At 37.9% G+C, this 16,444-nt stretch overlaps 1 protein-coding gene across 1 annotated transcript in view; it reads left to right on the top strand.

The window, feature by feature from the left end:
* The window catches only part of LOC126184817 (nipped-B-like protein), a 123,025-nt gene that overhangs the window by 42,214 nt on the left and 64,367 nt on the right, over positions 1–16,444 (top strand). The window contains exons 14-16 of the mRNA XM_049927395.1: positions 13,469–13,675; positions 13,757–13,997; positions 14,401–14,687. Coding sequence (XP_049783352.1) covers positions 13,469–13,675; positions 13,757–13,997; positions 14,401–14,687 — 735 coding nt within the window. The remainder of the gene's footprint in view (positions 1–13,468; positions 13,676–13,756; positions 13,998–14,400; positions 14,688–16,444) is intronic.

A 16,444-nucleotide genomic window follows, 5' to 3' on the forward strand; every position in this document is an offset into this window, starting at 1 on the left:
ATAGGGCAGGAGCTCAAGTGTCTCTAATTTGAGTTGGCATAACTTCTGCATGAGGCTGGCCTCCCAGTTCGATCAGTGTCTTCAAGAAAAGAATAACAACACATTTTTTCTGTTTAGACAGATTTGGCAATAGCGCTACAATAGTTCACATTTCCATGTGTACAAATGCCACACTAATCCCTTACCTACATGTCGGTGCTTATATACCTACATTGGAGTCATGCTACATTATGTATACCCTGCAGCAACACCCTCAAATAGAAAGTTTTCTATCGCCCCTTATATTTTTCTGATTATTTGCCTTTCCATTATTTGTAATTTATCTAAATTACAGTTTAATGTTAGACTTTTGATTGTTTACAGACATTCTGCCTTCACTACTCTGTTGTAATACCTAATTTTTGCATTTTTAGGTGGATTTTTTTATATAAAAGTCTTTAGTTCAAGCCCACATAATTTAAGAAACAGATTGCTCATCCTTAACACAAAAGGGGGGGGGGGGGGGGGGGAGACAGGCAACTGCATAGTTTTTTGTCAGACGGCAGATTTCGCAGGTGACGCTGTAATACCCATGCTCTTTCTTCACTGATGTGTCATCACCAATGTTTGTTACCACTGAGCAGAAGCCAGCTCAGCCAGAATGCTGCAAGCCAAGTGCATTTGTCCTGTAACCAACAGTAGTGAAGGTCGACTGTCATTTTCCCGAGCAATGTATCTGAAGAAATTATTCCATTGTGGCAGGGTGATACAGCAACTGGTTTTTAATTATTTCCGAATAAAAACAGTCTTGCTTGTGAAATTATTTACTAGCAATAATGCATTTCACCTTTTGTGGCATCATCAGGTTGAGTAAAAGTAGCTGGATATGTAACCCACCCATCATGAGCAATATAAAATAGAAAATGTATGCAACAGTAACTGGATATGTAATCCATCCATCACAGAAAACATATAAAGTGCAAGATGGATCTTGAGCACACGAACTGACAAATATTGTATGCGTGACGGACAGACATTTTGTTGTGTGTGGCTCATGCCACATTCATTTTGTAAGTTGGCCTTATTTTGTACTGCTATGTTGGTGTCACCTTGTGTGCTCAAGGTCCATCTTGTATTTTGTGCATTTTTTTATGATGGATGGATTATATATCCAGCTACAGTTGCATCCCATTTTCCACGTTATATGGCTTTATGGTGGATGTGTTACACATCCAGCTACTTTTACACAATCTGATGATGCACAAAAGGGTGAAATGCATAACCGATATTATTTAATTTCACAACCAATAATGTTTTTTTATCCTCAAATAATTTTTCTTGAGTTTTCCATTGATGAATGCAGATTAGTTCCAGTAATTCTACAATTCAATTTTCTTTTTACTGTAGGTATACTTCTTCCACTTACAAGCAGAATAAATGAATAAAAATCAATGAAAAGTAACTGCTGTAAACATTTCTTGTGAGCTAGTGGCTGTATTGCAGTAAAAGCTTTCTGATGAATTGTTAGATTAGTTACTTAGTTTATACACTCATTGTGCTCCATGGTGTGTGTTTATTCTCTGCTGTGCAGTTCGTTTGCTGTGGTTTGTTGTTGTTGTTGTTTTTGGTCTTCAGTCCAAAGACTGGTTTGATGCAGCTCTCCATGCTACTATATCTCGCGCAAGCTTCTTCATCTCCGAATAACTACTGCAACCTACATCTTTCTGAATCTGCTTAGTGTATTCATCTCTTGGTCTCCCTCTATGACTTTTACACTCCACGCTTCCCTCCAGTACTAAACTGGTGATCCATTGATGCCTCAGAATGTGTCCTACCAACCGATCCCTTCTTCTAATCAAGTTTTGCCACAAATTCTTCTTATCTCCAATTCTGTTCAATACCTCCTCATTAGTTATGTGATATACCCATCTAATCTCCAGCATTCTTCTGTAGCATCACATTTAGAAAGCTTGTATTCTCTTCTTGTGTAAACTATTTATCGTCCAAGTTTCACTTCCATACATGGCTACACTCCATCCAAATACTTTCAGAAGAGGCTTCCTGACATTTAAACTATACACGATGTTAAGAAATTTCTCTTTTACAGAAACACTTTCCTTGCCATAGCCAGTCTCCATTTTATATCCTTTCGCTTCGACCGTGATCGGTTATTTTGCTCCCCAAACAGCAAACTCATTTACTACTTTAAGTATCTCATTTCCTAATCTAATTCCCTCAACATTGCCTGATTTAATTTGACTACATTCCATTATCCTCGTTTTGCTTCTGTTGATGTTCATCTTACAACCTCCTTTCAGGAGACTGTCCATTCCATTCAACTGCTCTTCCAGGCCCTTTGTTGTCTCTGACAGAATTACAATGCCATTGGCAAACCTCAAAGTTTTTATTTCTTCTCCAGGGATTTTAATTCCTACTCTAAATTTTTCTTTTGTTTCCTTTACTGCTTGCTCAATATATAGATTGAATAACATTGTGGATGGGATACAACCCTGTCTCACTTTACCTTCCCAACCACTGCTTCCCTTTTATGTCCCTCGACTCTTACAACTGCCATCTGGTGTCTGCACAAGTTGCAAATAGCCCTTCATTCACCGCATTTTACTCCTGGTACCTTCAGAATTCCAAAGAGAGTATTCCAGTTGACACTGTCAAAAGCTTTCTCTAAGTATACAAATGCTAGTAACATAGGTTGCCTTGCCTTAATCTATTTTCTAAGATAAGTCATAGGGTCAGTATTGCCTCAAGTGTTCCAATATTTCTACAGAATCCAAACTGATCTTCCCCAAGGTCTGCTTCTACCAGTTTTTCCATTCGTCTGTAAAGAATTCGTTTTAGTATTTTTCAGTCGTGACTTATTAAACTGATAGTTTGCTAATATTCAAATCTGCCAACACCTGCTTTCTTTGGGATTGGAATTACTATTTTCTTCTTGAAGTCTGAGGGTATTTTGCTTGTCTCATACATCTTGCTCACCAGATGGTAGAGTTTTGTCAGGGCTGTCTCTCCCAAGGCTATCAGCAGTTCTAATGGAATGTTGTCTACTCCTGGGGCCTTGCTTCGACTTAGGTCTTTCAATGCTCTGTCAAATTCTCATGCAGTATCATATCTCCCATTTCATCTTCATCCTCTTCCATTTCCATAATATTGTCCCTATGAACATCGCCCTTGTATAGACCCTCTATATACTCCTTCCACCTTTCTGCTTTCCCTTCTTGGCTTAGAACTGGGTTTCCATCTGAGCTCTTGATATTCATGCAAGTGGTTCACTTTTCTCCAAAGGTCTCTCTTATTTTCCTGTAGGCAGTATCTATCTTACCCCTAGTGATATATGCCTCTACATCCTTATATTTGTTCTCTAGCCTTCCTTGCTTAGCTATTTTGCACTTCTGTCAATCTCATTTTTGAGACGTATATACTCCTTTTCACCTGCTTCATTTACTGCATTTTTATATTTTCTCCTTTCAGCAATTAAATTCAGTATCTCTTCTGTTACTCAGGATTTCTCTTACTCCTTGTTGTTTTTTTTTTTTTTTTTTTTACCTACTTGATCCTCTGTTGGCTTCAATGTTTCATCTTTCAAAGATACCCATTCTTCTTCTACTGTATTTCTTTTTCCTGTTTATGGGGAAACTAGAAAACCTACAGTTTCATCTCGGCTTCTTTGAATGTAATCAGTTAATTTATTCACACACATTAAATACACATTGACTGGTGTAGCTACAAATAAACAATGGTTAATTATTGGAAACAGATCAGTTTTGAGAAAGTCCTGTAAAAAATTAGACTACAGCTTTTCTTAGTACTTTTGATTGCCTCTGCTTGAAGCTAAAATGGACATGTACGATAAAACACAGAGATTTGACTGCATCAGATAAAAATTTCACTGATGAACAACAGGAGAGTAATGCTTGCTATAAATGATAATCAAGTAAATGATTTGAGCACAGCTCCTGCTTTGAGTGCAAGGGTCATTTTTACAATAAGAACCCATAACACACTGTGTCCATGCATCTCGTCACTTGACGTCTGTTCATGGTCAGCCACTCTTGGCTATTCTCTCACTAAGTAGCCATTATGTTTTACGTCTCATTCAGTATTGGTTGTATGGTTATACTGCTTTGTTTGTGGATATGCCAGTCAGTAATCCTGCCGATTGTGAAATGCGCTCTGTTATTCTGTTCTTAAATGCCAAACAAATTTGTTCTGCTGAAATTCAACAGCAGCTTGTTGAAGTTAATAGTGCAGGTGTAATGAATGATGGAAATGTGCATAAATAGTGTAGGCTGTTTAATGAAAAACAAACAAATGTTCGTGTTGAAGAATGTTTTGGATGGCCTATTGTCACGAATGAAGGCTTGACCCAAAACATTGATGAGGCACTTTGCTAAAGCAGGCTCTTCACTATTGGTGAGCTGAATCAGAAATTTCCCCAAGTTTCAAGATCAGTAGCCTTTCCCGTTGTTACTGACGAACTTCACTACAGAAAAGAAAAAAAAAAAGTGCAATATAGGTGCTGTAAAAGCTGGCAGAAGAACACTAAAGAAAGCAAATGTCACATTCTTGTTTGTTTTTGGAGTACTATCACAAGGATGGTGATGAGTTCGTGGTCACATTGTGACCAGTGATGAAATGCAGATTCCGCACTATACTCCAGAGAATAAACGTGAGTTTATCCAGCGAGTGGCATCATTCAAACTCCTTGATGAAACCACAGAAATTCAATCAAGAACCTTCAACATGGATAATCATGATCATGGTTTCTTGGGACCAGAAAGGCATTCTTCTGTTAGACTTTTTGCCAAAAGGACTGACAATATATGCTTAGAGGTACTGTGAAACATTATTAAAGCTCAGGTGCATTATTCAAAATTGCCGGTGAGGGCTGCTCTTTAGTGGCGCCGTTCTGCTTCACGGTAATGCTCGGTTTCGCATTGTGGCAAGAACAAAGATGCAACTGGACAAGTTTCATTAGGAATTACTGGATAATCCACCATACAGCCCTGGCTTAGCACCATTCGACTTTCACCTGTTTCCAAAACTGAAGGAATGTCTTGGTGGAAAGTGCTTGGAAAATGATGACATATTGAAAGAAATTGTTACTAAGGTTTAATGGTCAGGTAGGAGAGTTCTTTGATGCTGGAATCCAAAAGCTGGTGCCACAACTTGACAGATGTTTTAATGTTCATTGTGACTATGTTGAGAAGTGAAAAAATGTGCATATTGTAGTTTGTGATACAATTTACGTTCATAAGTAAAGTTTCTCTCTCCCCCTTACAAATTGGTTCTTACTTTAAAAATGACCCTTGTATGTCATGGGTATCATGTCCTGACACTATGGACATAATCCTTCACTTCGCATAGGGTGCCTACGGTTTAGGTAAATTATAATGACAATATGTTTTTCACATTAAGACAGTAAACAAGTTTAAGGAAAAGTTTTTTGCTTCCTTTATAAGTATTCCTTTGCATATATTAACCACAACCACAGTTTGTATCTGATTACAATTATATTACAAATGCCTCTCTGTGTGCTGTAATGTAACTGATCTAGACATCATGATCTCTGTGGGAGTGATATGTGAGGGGTTGTAGTATATGCCTAGAGTCAGCACATCTGCTGCTATAAACAGTACTATGTTGCTCAAATTTAACATGTTATTTCCTTGGAGCACAATGAGGTAGAGTGATGAAGGAAAGACAATAAAATCCATTAGTGCATTGTAACTAAGATCTTTTTATTTCGCACTTCAACACAATATAAATAAACCACATATTTTGTTTCCTTATGTTTTGGGAGAGCTCTCAGAAACTTTTCTTTGAAAGTTGTTCTGAAACTATAATATGATTTGCATTTAACAAGGTAATTTAAAATAAAAAGTCTATGTTCTTCATGTTCCTCATCATCCAGCCAGTGAAAGATCCTAAACTTTATATTTCTTTTAAAAATAAACTGTACAAAACAAGACTTGCATGCCTGTAAAGACATTTCCGTAACATTGCTAAACTTTGTAGTTAGAGCTCTGAGCCCAGTTGAAGACTCTTACACATTACCAGCTACATAACTTTTATGGAGAGTAAATAATTCTCTCTTCTGTTGAAGCTAATTGCTACAAGTGTATGTCTCTTTACACCTCAACCAACCATTCTTCTAGATACATTTACCTGCTAGGAAGCCAGCAAAGTATGCTACAGCCCACTGTTTGGAAGGAATGTCTTTCTGTGAGGAGGAAGGAGGATATTCTTCAGTATCTATTGTACTCCCTTCTCCATCTGCTGAGGCAGTATTTTCTCATTTCCAGAGCTCTTCAAAAGCTGAGGTTCATCATCTTCCTTTTCCATCTCACAGTTGTTCAGTAACAGTACCTGATGAGTGTCATCCTCACAGTTAAAGGTGTCAGAAGGTTTGATAAGTGAGTTAATAGTGCTAGTCAGGAACAGGCATCTTAGTAGGCTTGCTGTTGGGTTCTGGGTGTAGCCACCTTTCTGACAGTACACTGAAAATAAATTCTCTGACATCTTGATTTCATCTGATTGTTGGGATAAAAGTTAATGCTAACCATTTGTTTATCTACAAAAAATTAGCAGTAGTATTAACAGCCTGTGTCATGTAATGCACAGTGGTGTTGTGATTTTACCTATGTTTTTTGTCAGTTTTATGTACAGTACTTAAAACTTCTTCTGCCCTTTCTATTGTTTCCATTATTGCTGGGCATTGTTCTGATAGAGCACACCTACCTGGATTAGAGAAAAATGCTGCCCTGCAATTCAGACACCAAACAGATTGCTCATAAATTCTATAAAACAAACTGTTTTCTTCTGTATCACTCTGCAATACTTTACTGCTGTAAGAGTTCTGATGACTGCAGCAGCGTAGTGGCTGAGAAACTGAACTGCCATTTTCACATTTATTTTCTGGAATTTGCTATCAGAGCCCTTTAGTTTCAAGCTCTGTTGGACATTAAATATTTAGATGTCCAGATCATTACATAATGAAGTGCATGTTCACAGCAAGGAACAATTTAGTAGTGGACACAAAATCGCAATGTTTGCATGCATTAGTGTTATCTAAATCTTGTTCTGTCATGTTACCTTACTACTGAGTAAATTCTTGGGAGCCAGACACAAAGTAATAGAAAGAATGGCAGAGAGCACTAACACATTGCTCAGTTAGGCCTGACTTTCACCAGAGCGAACAGAAGCAGACAAAAATTCTCTCTGGTGTAAATAGTGGGGGAGCGCAAAAAAATTTGTTTCTGTTCAGTATGTTCAGCTGCTTGTCAGTTTTTTTAGGGAAGCATCAAAGGAGGAAGATTGTGTCCTATTACAGAGAATATTCATCTGTTGTTTTGCATGTGAACTGCTTTGTTATTCATTGGTAATTAATGCTCTGTTTTTAAATTTCTTCTTAAAGTGTTAGGAGGAACTACTGAAAGGTGCCAGCCGACATATGTGCCATGTTTTAGAATAATGCAAAAGAAGGCTACAGCTGCATTTCAGTTTTAAGAGCAGTACCTCCAGGCATTTCATAATTATGTACACAGTAATACTTAAATTCCTACTCCAGTTAGCTTGCTTTGTCAAAAATAGTGGACAAAATAATCCTATCCCAATATCAATGATTCATATCATAGCTGTAATCAGTGTTATCGTGCGAAACCTGTGTGAGTAGTAGTAGAGTTGGCATGCTATGCTTGTTCTCTTATGTTCAATTGCCTTCCCTCCAGTGTAAATGCTTGTTCCAGGTACAAAGGAATGTTTGTGAACACTGGCAGATTGTCTGTTAATGCTCTTAGCTTGTATTTGCTTGCATTCACTGTGTTGTAATTGAGGCTTTACTCTCATTCACTCATGTTCACTTCTCTTTGCTCTAGAATACAGCAGGCTATAGAACACAGAAATGATATCATACAATGATTTTTCCTTTGTTGTGAGCTTTTGTCATAATATATTTTTCAAATCAAATCATTGCTGCCACTTCACTAAATTTTTATTATATGTTTATTTAACTATAATAATTTTGACTGGAGAACTATATTAAAATGCAAGGTGAAAACCGAAGTAGTGCTCCTTAAACCGTGTTGATCAAATATTACCATGTTATGCGCTGCACTTTGTTATTCATACATTTTATCGGTTTCAATTATCTACTTCCACTTGAAAATGGCTCTACAGCTGAGTTCATGATAGCGGAATAAATAATGAAAATACAGTGTCACATTTGATCCACAATCATGTGGATATTTTCAATCTTATACTGCAAAACTTGCAGTATAAGATTACTTTCATCACACTGACCTCGATCTCGTCTGTTACTAATTAAGTTAGCAACCTGAAGTATCACAAAGGTTATATAAAGCAGCAGCAGTAATGCAGTGATAGCTTAATGACATTACTCTGTTTATTAAGGATTCCATAATGTTAAAGCAGTTATTCTAATAATCACATCTAATGTCTTTTTTTAAACATCATTATTCATTGTCTTATCAGGTATGGTTACAACCACAGGTGTTTTGAAAATTTAGGTGTACTCATTATGATTCAATTTATTTGCAAATATCCTTGTTTGAAAACCAAAGAAATAACTCAAAGTAATAGTATTAATTAGTAAAACACTTCACGTCATTAGAGTTCAGTGAGAACTTTCAAATTAAAATTGCTGACATCACTTCAGTATTTTACACATTTATAACTAGAATTATGTGTGTATTATAAACAGCACTGCATGCGGAGCATATGGATGAACCAATTTATTAAAAATCTGCAAAAGACTTTACAGGAAATAGAAAATACACTCCTGGAAATTGAAATAAGAACACCGTGAATTCATTGTCCCAGGAAGGGGAAACTTTATTGACACATTCCTGGGGTCAGATACATCACATGATCACACTGACAGAACCACAGGCACATAGACACAGGCAACAGAGCATGCACAATGTTGGCACTAGTACAGTGTATATCCACGTTTCGCAGCAATGCAGGCTGCTATTCTCCCATGGAGACGATCGTAGAGATGCCGGATGTAGTCCTGTGGAACGGCTTGCCATGCCATTTCCACCTGGCACCTCAGTTGGACCAGCGTTCGTGCTGGACATGCAGACCGCGTGAGACGACGCTTCATCCAGTCCCAAACATGCTCAATGGGGGACAGATCCGGAGATCTTGCTGGCCAGGGTAGTTGACTTACACCTTCTAGAGCACGTTGGGTGGCACGGGATACATGCGGACGTGCATTGTCCTGTTGGAACAGCAAGTTCCCTTGCCGGTCTAGGAATGGTAGAACGATGGGTTTGATGACGGTTTGGATGTACTGTGCACTATTCAGTGTCTCCTTGACGATCACCAGTGGTGTACGGCCAGTGTAGGAGATCGCTCCTCACACCATGATGCCGGGTGTTGGCCCTGTGTGCCTCGGTCGTATGCAGTCCTGATTGTGGCGCTCACCTGCACGGCGCCAAACACGCATACGACCATCATTGGCACCAAGGCAGAAGCGACTCTCATCGCTGAAGACGACACGTCTCCATTCGTCCCTCCATTCACGCCTGTCGCGACACCACTGGAGGCGGGCTGCACGATGTTGGGGCGTGAGCGGAAGACGGCCTAACGGTGTGCGGGACCGTAGCCCAGCTTCATGGAGACGGTTGCAAATGGTCCTCGCCGATACCCCAGGAGCAACAGTGTCCCTAATTTGCTGGGAAGTGGCGGTGCGGTCCCCTACGGCACTGCGTAGGATCCTACGGTCTTGGCGTGCATCCGTGCGTCGCTGCGGTCCGGTCCCAGGTCGACGGGCACGTGCACCTTCCGCCGACCACTGGCGACAACATCGATGTACTGTGGAGACCTCACGCCCCACGTGTTGAGCAATTCGGCGGTACGTCCACCCGGCCTCCCGCATGCCCACTATACGCCCTCGCTCAAAGTCCGTCAACTGCACATACGGTTCACGTCCACGCTGTCGCGGCATGCTACCAGTGTTAAAGACTGCGATGGAGCTCCGTATGCCACGGCAAACTGGCTGACACTGACGGCGGCGGTGCACAAATGCTGCGCAGCTAGCGCCATTCGACAGCCAACACCGCGGTTCCTGGTGTGTCCGCTGTGCCGTGCGTGTGATCATTGCTTGTACAGCCCTCTCGCAGTGTCCGGAGCAAGTATGGTGGGTCTGACACACCGGTGTCAATGTGTTCTTTTTTCCATTTCCAGGAGTGTATTTAAAACAATATTTGTTTTAAAGTCATACATGTGCTGCAGTGCAAACATTTGGTGTTGGCACAAGAGAAAATAATTATCCACCACAAAAACTCAATTCTAAATTTAAAATAGTCAATTTACGTGGAAGCACACCATTTATACTAGAAATGGGAGAAAAATACACAATAAGATTTGTTGATCTAAATTTCTCAGTGAAAGAGAGAAAACATACATAACATTTTTTAAGAAATTAACATATGCGAACTTGTCTATGGACAAGTCTTTGCATCACCATAGAACAAAGGTAATGTACCTACAGACTACTACCACAAACAGCAGTTCACCATCATTAAGTAAAATAAAGCTCTAGTGAAGACTGAAACAGTAACTATACTGCAAAAACCAATTCCCAAATTATTCACATCAATTTCCACAAAATTAAGTTGTCGTAAGTCAAAATTACCACTTCGTGAGAACACAGCTGCAAAACTTTTGTTGCTCTTGCCCCTGTTTAAGACATTAACCAAGCATTCATAATTAAGGGGAGCTATATGAAAATTAAATAAAGATTTGAACCCAGAAACTTCCAAACAACAATGGTGGAGAGAGAGGAAAAGCCCTGTGATGTGAACTACAAATAGAAATCAAATTTCGGACTACGAACCTGATCTTATCTGTGAATTTAAATCTCAACTTTGTATTTGTTACAATGGCATACTGAAGGGACACTAAACACCAAGTGCCTGTTTAGTAAATGCAAATGGCAGACTTGGCTTGAGTAAACCTGAAAATTGTGGAATACTTGCAAAACATTTTGATCAGTTTCTTAACTATTCAAAACCAGTCCATAAGCTGAAATTCTCAAACAATAAAATCTAAAAGAAAATTTACCTCTGTCTATCAAAGAAACTTAACAAGTAATTAAAAATCATGAAAAACAATGAAGCTAGAGGAGAAGCCTATCAAAGTGAAACTTTTGAAATAATAAAAAAAGAAAAAAATAATAGAGAGCTATTTAAAGAAATCTTGAAAATGAAAAAAATCGCAGGTGAGTGGAAGGTAGCCTAAATACATACACTACATAAGAAGGATTATAAGCAAGACATTTAGAGCTACAGAAGAACTTAACTGTTGTGAGTTTTACAATAAATAGTTTCCAAGATTCTAATAAACAAAGTGGAAGCAACACTGGACAGTCATTTTGGTGAATATCAATGTGGTTTTATAAAAGGCAAATTATTCATGGATTCAAAAGTGTTTGTAGCAATGTTTGCAGATTTCAGTAAGGCATTTGTTTATATTAACAGACAAACTACTGACAAAATAAACTGAGAATTTGCTGTAAAGTCTAAGTGAATAAATCTCATTCATGAAACACTTACAGACAATATCTAAAGTAAAATTTAAGGGATAACTGTCTCAGCCTTTCAAAAACCATATGCTGCTCATCCAGGTCACAACAGAATCCTTCAGATCTTCATCATTTGTGAAGCATTTACTGACAAGATGCTCCACCAGTTTCTGAAATGAGAGAAAGACTGACAGTGCCACATCCAGACTGTAGGGACGATGTTGAAAAATGTCCCACTGGAATTTCTCATGCAGTAAGGCTTGTCTCTTCTGGGCAGTATGTGTGCATGCACTGATGTGCAACAGAAAAATTCCATGCGAGAGCTCGCTTCTTCTGTGGTTCTGGAGAATGCTAATGCAGTGTCCATTCTCGCAGCTTTCTGGTCATCTGTGAGCATGTGTGACACCCACTGTGCACAGATTTTTTGGCACACTAAGTGCTGAGTGACAGTTTTGTGTGCACTGAATGAATCTCTTCCTGACATTGTTCATGAGTGTTACTAGTTGTGAATTATCAAGTCTCTTGAATGATGCACTACAGCTTTTGTTTTTGTGACAACGGAGAGTAGCCTTGATCTCTCTTCATCTTCCATTCGTAAACATTTGCTCCATATTGAGACACTGGCTGTATTCATTACACCTTCAACATAAATGGTAACAAATTTGTGCTGAATGTCACAGGGTCTTAACATTTTCTGCCTGCAGAAAACAACTGAAACCTCCCACCTCACAGTTGGTGGGATTTGCTGTCGGCACAGCCATGGTGACAGCTACCTCTACACGTACCATGTGACAAAGTCCAACTTAGAACCACATTTGGCAACTATCTACATAACACTGAACACCAGAAACCAATGAACAGCTGCCACAAGACAGGTGTGCAGAATGTATGCAGAAATGTTGTTTACTTCCTGAATGGCACTCGGAGATGACATTTTCATACAATTGTTTTCAAAATTTTATGCAGGGGTGATGAATTAAAGCAAAGAAAGATGCTAAAGAATTGTGCTAATGCAATTAAAAATGTAATAGTGTATCATACTTCAAAGAAAAACAAACTGTTGGAGCTACTTACGTGAAAAACTCAGTGTAGCTTCCAAAAAATTGATAATATATTGCACATAGTGACAAATAAGAGGGGGAAACAGTTATTCTGCTCCACATTATGAAACAAACATGATGTACAGCACCATACATGTCTCAGTATTTCACATAGTCTGTTACTTTCAAAAACTATAAAAACTATTTGATTGCCACTGTTTTAGCTGATGATTGGTACCTGAGTAACAGCTCTGTTTGCTAAAAATAAATTGGTAGATAATTCTGATTGGTAATAGTCGGCATCATTTCAGTGAGAACTACCAAAAGATATGACAATACTGGCATTAGCATAGGGAAATAAGAGCAAGACAAAGTAAATAGGCACCACCCAAGAAATTGCTTTTATGTGGAGAAATAGTGTTAATATAAACAAACAGTGGCAAATGAGTTTATTGATTATTTCTCATAAAGGGTCTGAGGTTTCAAATAGAAGCCTTAAATTCGAATTTTGGTAAGTGTCTTGATAATTTATCATTCCAGTGTAGGATAAGTCTTGGATGGCTGCTGATTTCTTGCTGTTCTGTCCAACTTGATGGATTGTTCTGCCCCATTGATTGGTATTATTCAGTAATGTCAACAGAGGATTTAGTGTTAAAACAGCTGTAGAGAATCAGAAATTGCAGTGTTGTGTTTGTATAAATTCCCTCATATATATTTTGACATCAGACTGAAAATTACAGTCTCCATTTCTGCTTTTTGTTTAGTTCCTATAAGAATTGTGAATCAAAATTAAATAAGTGTCTATGTAACTTAAAATGTGAATGAGTTGATTTGTAACATTTCAGTTTGAACAGTGAGTGACTGGAATTAATGGTTCTTGCAGGTCACAAATTTCAGCAATAAAGGCATAGATATGTCTCTCAGAGTTGCATCATTGGATTATCTTGGAGTGGTTGCAGCAAGGCTTAGAAAGGATGCTGTAATCTCACAGCTGAAATTAAATACAATAGACCAGATAATTCAAGAGATTAAAGCTGAAGAACAGAGAGAAAATGAGGATAATTGCTCAGGAGATAAGAAAATCAAAACAGTAAGTATCCACATACTGAACTATTGCATTTAAATGGAAAGTACATCTTACATTTACAGTAACACCACCCATTTCTTACAGGAAAAGAATGGAACAGAGTTAGATCCGGAGGAGGAAAGAACGCAGTTCCTGCAACGTGTTTTGCTTGACTATTTGGCAGTTAATGGCCAGAATGACCAGGCACTGACATATGCAAGACACTTCTACTTAGCTCAGTGGTACAGAGATGCTACTGCAGAAAAGAGTCGTCCATCCACAGGAGCAAAATTGTCTCCAAATAAAATGCTTACAAAAAAGAAGAAAACCAGGAAAAAAAGAAAAGGTATAGAGCAATTCAGTTGCATTGTTATTTTCACATTATGTACTTGTATTTTGACTCATGTCAACAGAATTCACAAGAAGTCTGTTACCTTTGTAATTAATCCTTTTTGTATTTTTATGATATCTTGGTGGTGGTGGTGGTGGTGGTGGTGGTGGTGGTGGTGGTGGTGGTGGTGAAATATTAATATATTTGCACATTACTAACAACACAAGTGTCATAGTCTTCTTACATGAACCAAATATAACCATCTTAATCACTTTGTAATAATCTGAATTTGCGAGTCACATTTGAGATTTTCAGTATATTGTTTCAATAAAATTTCTCAGGCAACAGTAATGGTTGGTTAGAAACAATATACTCAAATCAGAGTAGACTCAGCTAACTTCTTTATGACCATTTTCAGGAGAAAGTAGTGAAGAAGACAGTCCAAGCAGCTCTGATATAGAAGATGCAGAAGATTCCAAAGTGGATAATGAAAGCAGTGAAAAGAAAGCACAGTTGTACAGAGTAATTGAACTAAGAAAGCAGTTTCTCATCAGCAAAATAAGACCATTTGAGGACAATGTTGGTGTTGGAAAAAGAACTCAGGTTCTACAAACTTACATTGACTATGAAAGTGCAGAGCTCATTTCTAGGTATTTAGCATCAAAGAGACCATTTTCTCAAAGTTTTGATGCCTATCTCAAACATGTAAGTATATTATTTTCTCTCTCTCTCTCTCTCTCTCTCTCTCTCTCTCTCTGTGTGTGTGTGTGTGTGTGTGTGTGTGTGTGTGTGTGTGTGTGCGCGCGCATGCACTTCCTTGGCTTCAACTAGAAGCTAGGGCACTAACACATAGGTTGATATGCTGGAGTAGTGGGTAACATGAAAATATTTTTTGAGAAGTGTAGAATATACACCCATTCACATATTCCTTTAAAAAAAACAGGTTTGGCAGTATTTTTTTCCATTTTTTTTAAAGCAAAAGAAAGTGTATGTTGGTATCATTATAAATGCCCATAAACAATGCTGTCTCTCTACAAAATTTTCTTACAGAACCTTCCCAAAGAATGTGTAATGGAATCTTTACTATTTATGTTGTTTGAGAGCATGTGTCAGCCCATACAACTTGAAAGAATTTTGTAAGAACACACGGAGATAAATTTTCTGGAAAGCAATTATTTGTATTACTCTCCCAAAACCTTGTGATGTTACAGTGTCATTTATTTATGTACAGCACCCTCAAACTCAAGTTTTTACTGTCATAGGTACAATAAGTGTTCTAAAGATTTAGTTTAGTAATTTTCTTAGAAGATGGTAATGTAATTTTAAAGTGAGTTTACACTGCAGGTTTCTTAATCATATATATTATAGTTAATCATAAAATACCCGTCAGGATATAACCTTAAATTTGTCGTGTTTATTGTTTAGAACGTGACACTTTTTCATAGTGTCTGCTTCTGATGGCCACTGTAAATGAGCAAACTGAATTGTCAAATTCATTGTTTCCTTTCCACTGGTTCCTACAACAAGCATGCGGATATAACATCAAAGTTATTCTAATTTAACCTCACTTCTGAAGCAGTGGTTCTGCTGTTGTAAAGTGTTTTGACACCAGTAGGAATGGCTACCAATGCAGACAAAGCATTTCTTGCATCTATTTTAGCACTGAATATAAAGAAGAAAAAGGAAACAATACGCTAGTCCAGGGAATGGGTGAAATTGAGAAAAATTTATATCCATGGAAATCTAGTGGAAATTTCATTGTCTGTAAAAGAACCAGAGAGCTTATTTTATTTATTTATTTATTTATTTATTTTAATTACACTCCTGCTGCATAGAATATTTATTTTCTTCTCGAGGTCGTCCTGTGTAATATGTGGCTAGGAAGATGCAACACCTCTATCATTTTGGTAATTGTCACTGCTATTTGTTTTTAACTATATATTCTTTTGATCATAGTTCCCGCAAATGTGGAAACTCGTGATACAGTAAGAAAAACTCTTTTCTCATGAAACATGGAAGGTGAAAAATCAACAAAAAAAGGTTGGACATCTTTTCAAGTCAGCTATCAGTCAGAATTTCTTTCACACACATCAGGTACAGTCTAAGTTTGACAAACATGTCAAACAAAGCCACACATTGCCAAATAATTTGACAGACTAGTGGAGTTTGACAAATGGTTTTATTGATACAGTGGCCTGTATGGTGTCAGAATACAGATATGTCTGGTTTCTAAAATTTTGATAGTATTGTTTCTTTTGTTCCAAAAGCATTTTAATTTCTCTGCCAATGTCCGATATTTATGTGCTTGTCTGAAAGAACACACACTGTTGATGACCCACAGCTGAACAAAATACCTCAAAATTTCTTCGTTGACTGTGAATTTCTTGACATTAGATGCATTAGGTATAGATTTACTACCAGATTGTGAGGCATGAAAATTTGTGCCAAACTGAGACTCGAAG

This window comes from Schistocerca cancellata, chromosome 4, assembly GCF_023864275.1.
Source record: "Schistocerca cancellata isolate TAMUIC-IGC-003103 chromosome 4, iqSchCanc2.1, whole genome shotgun sequence".
Taxonomy (NCBI): domain Eukaryota; kingdom Metazoa; phylum Arthropoda; class Insecta; order Orthoptera; family Acrididae; genus Schistocerca; species Schistocerca cancellata.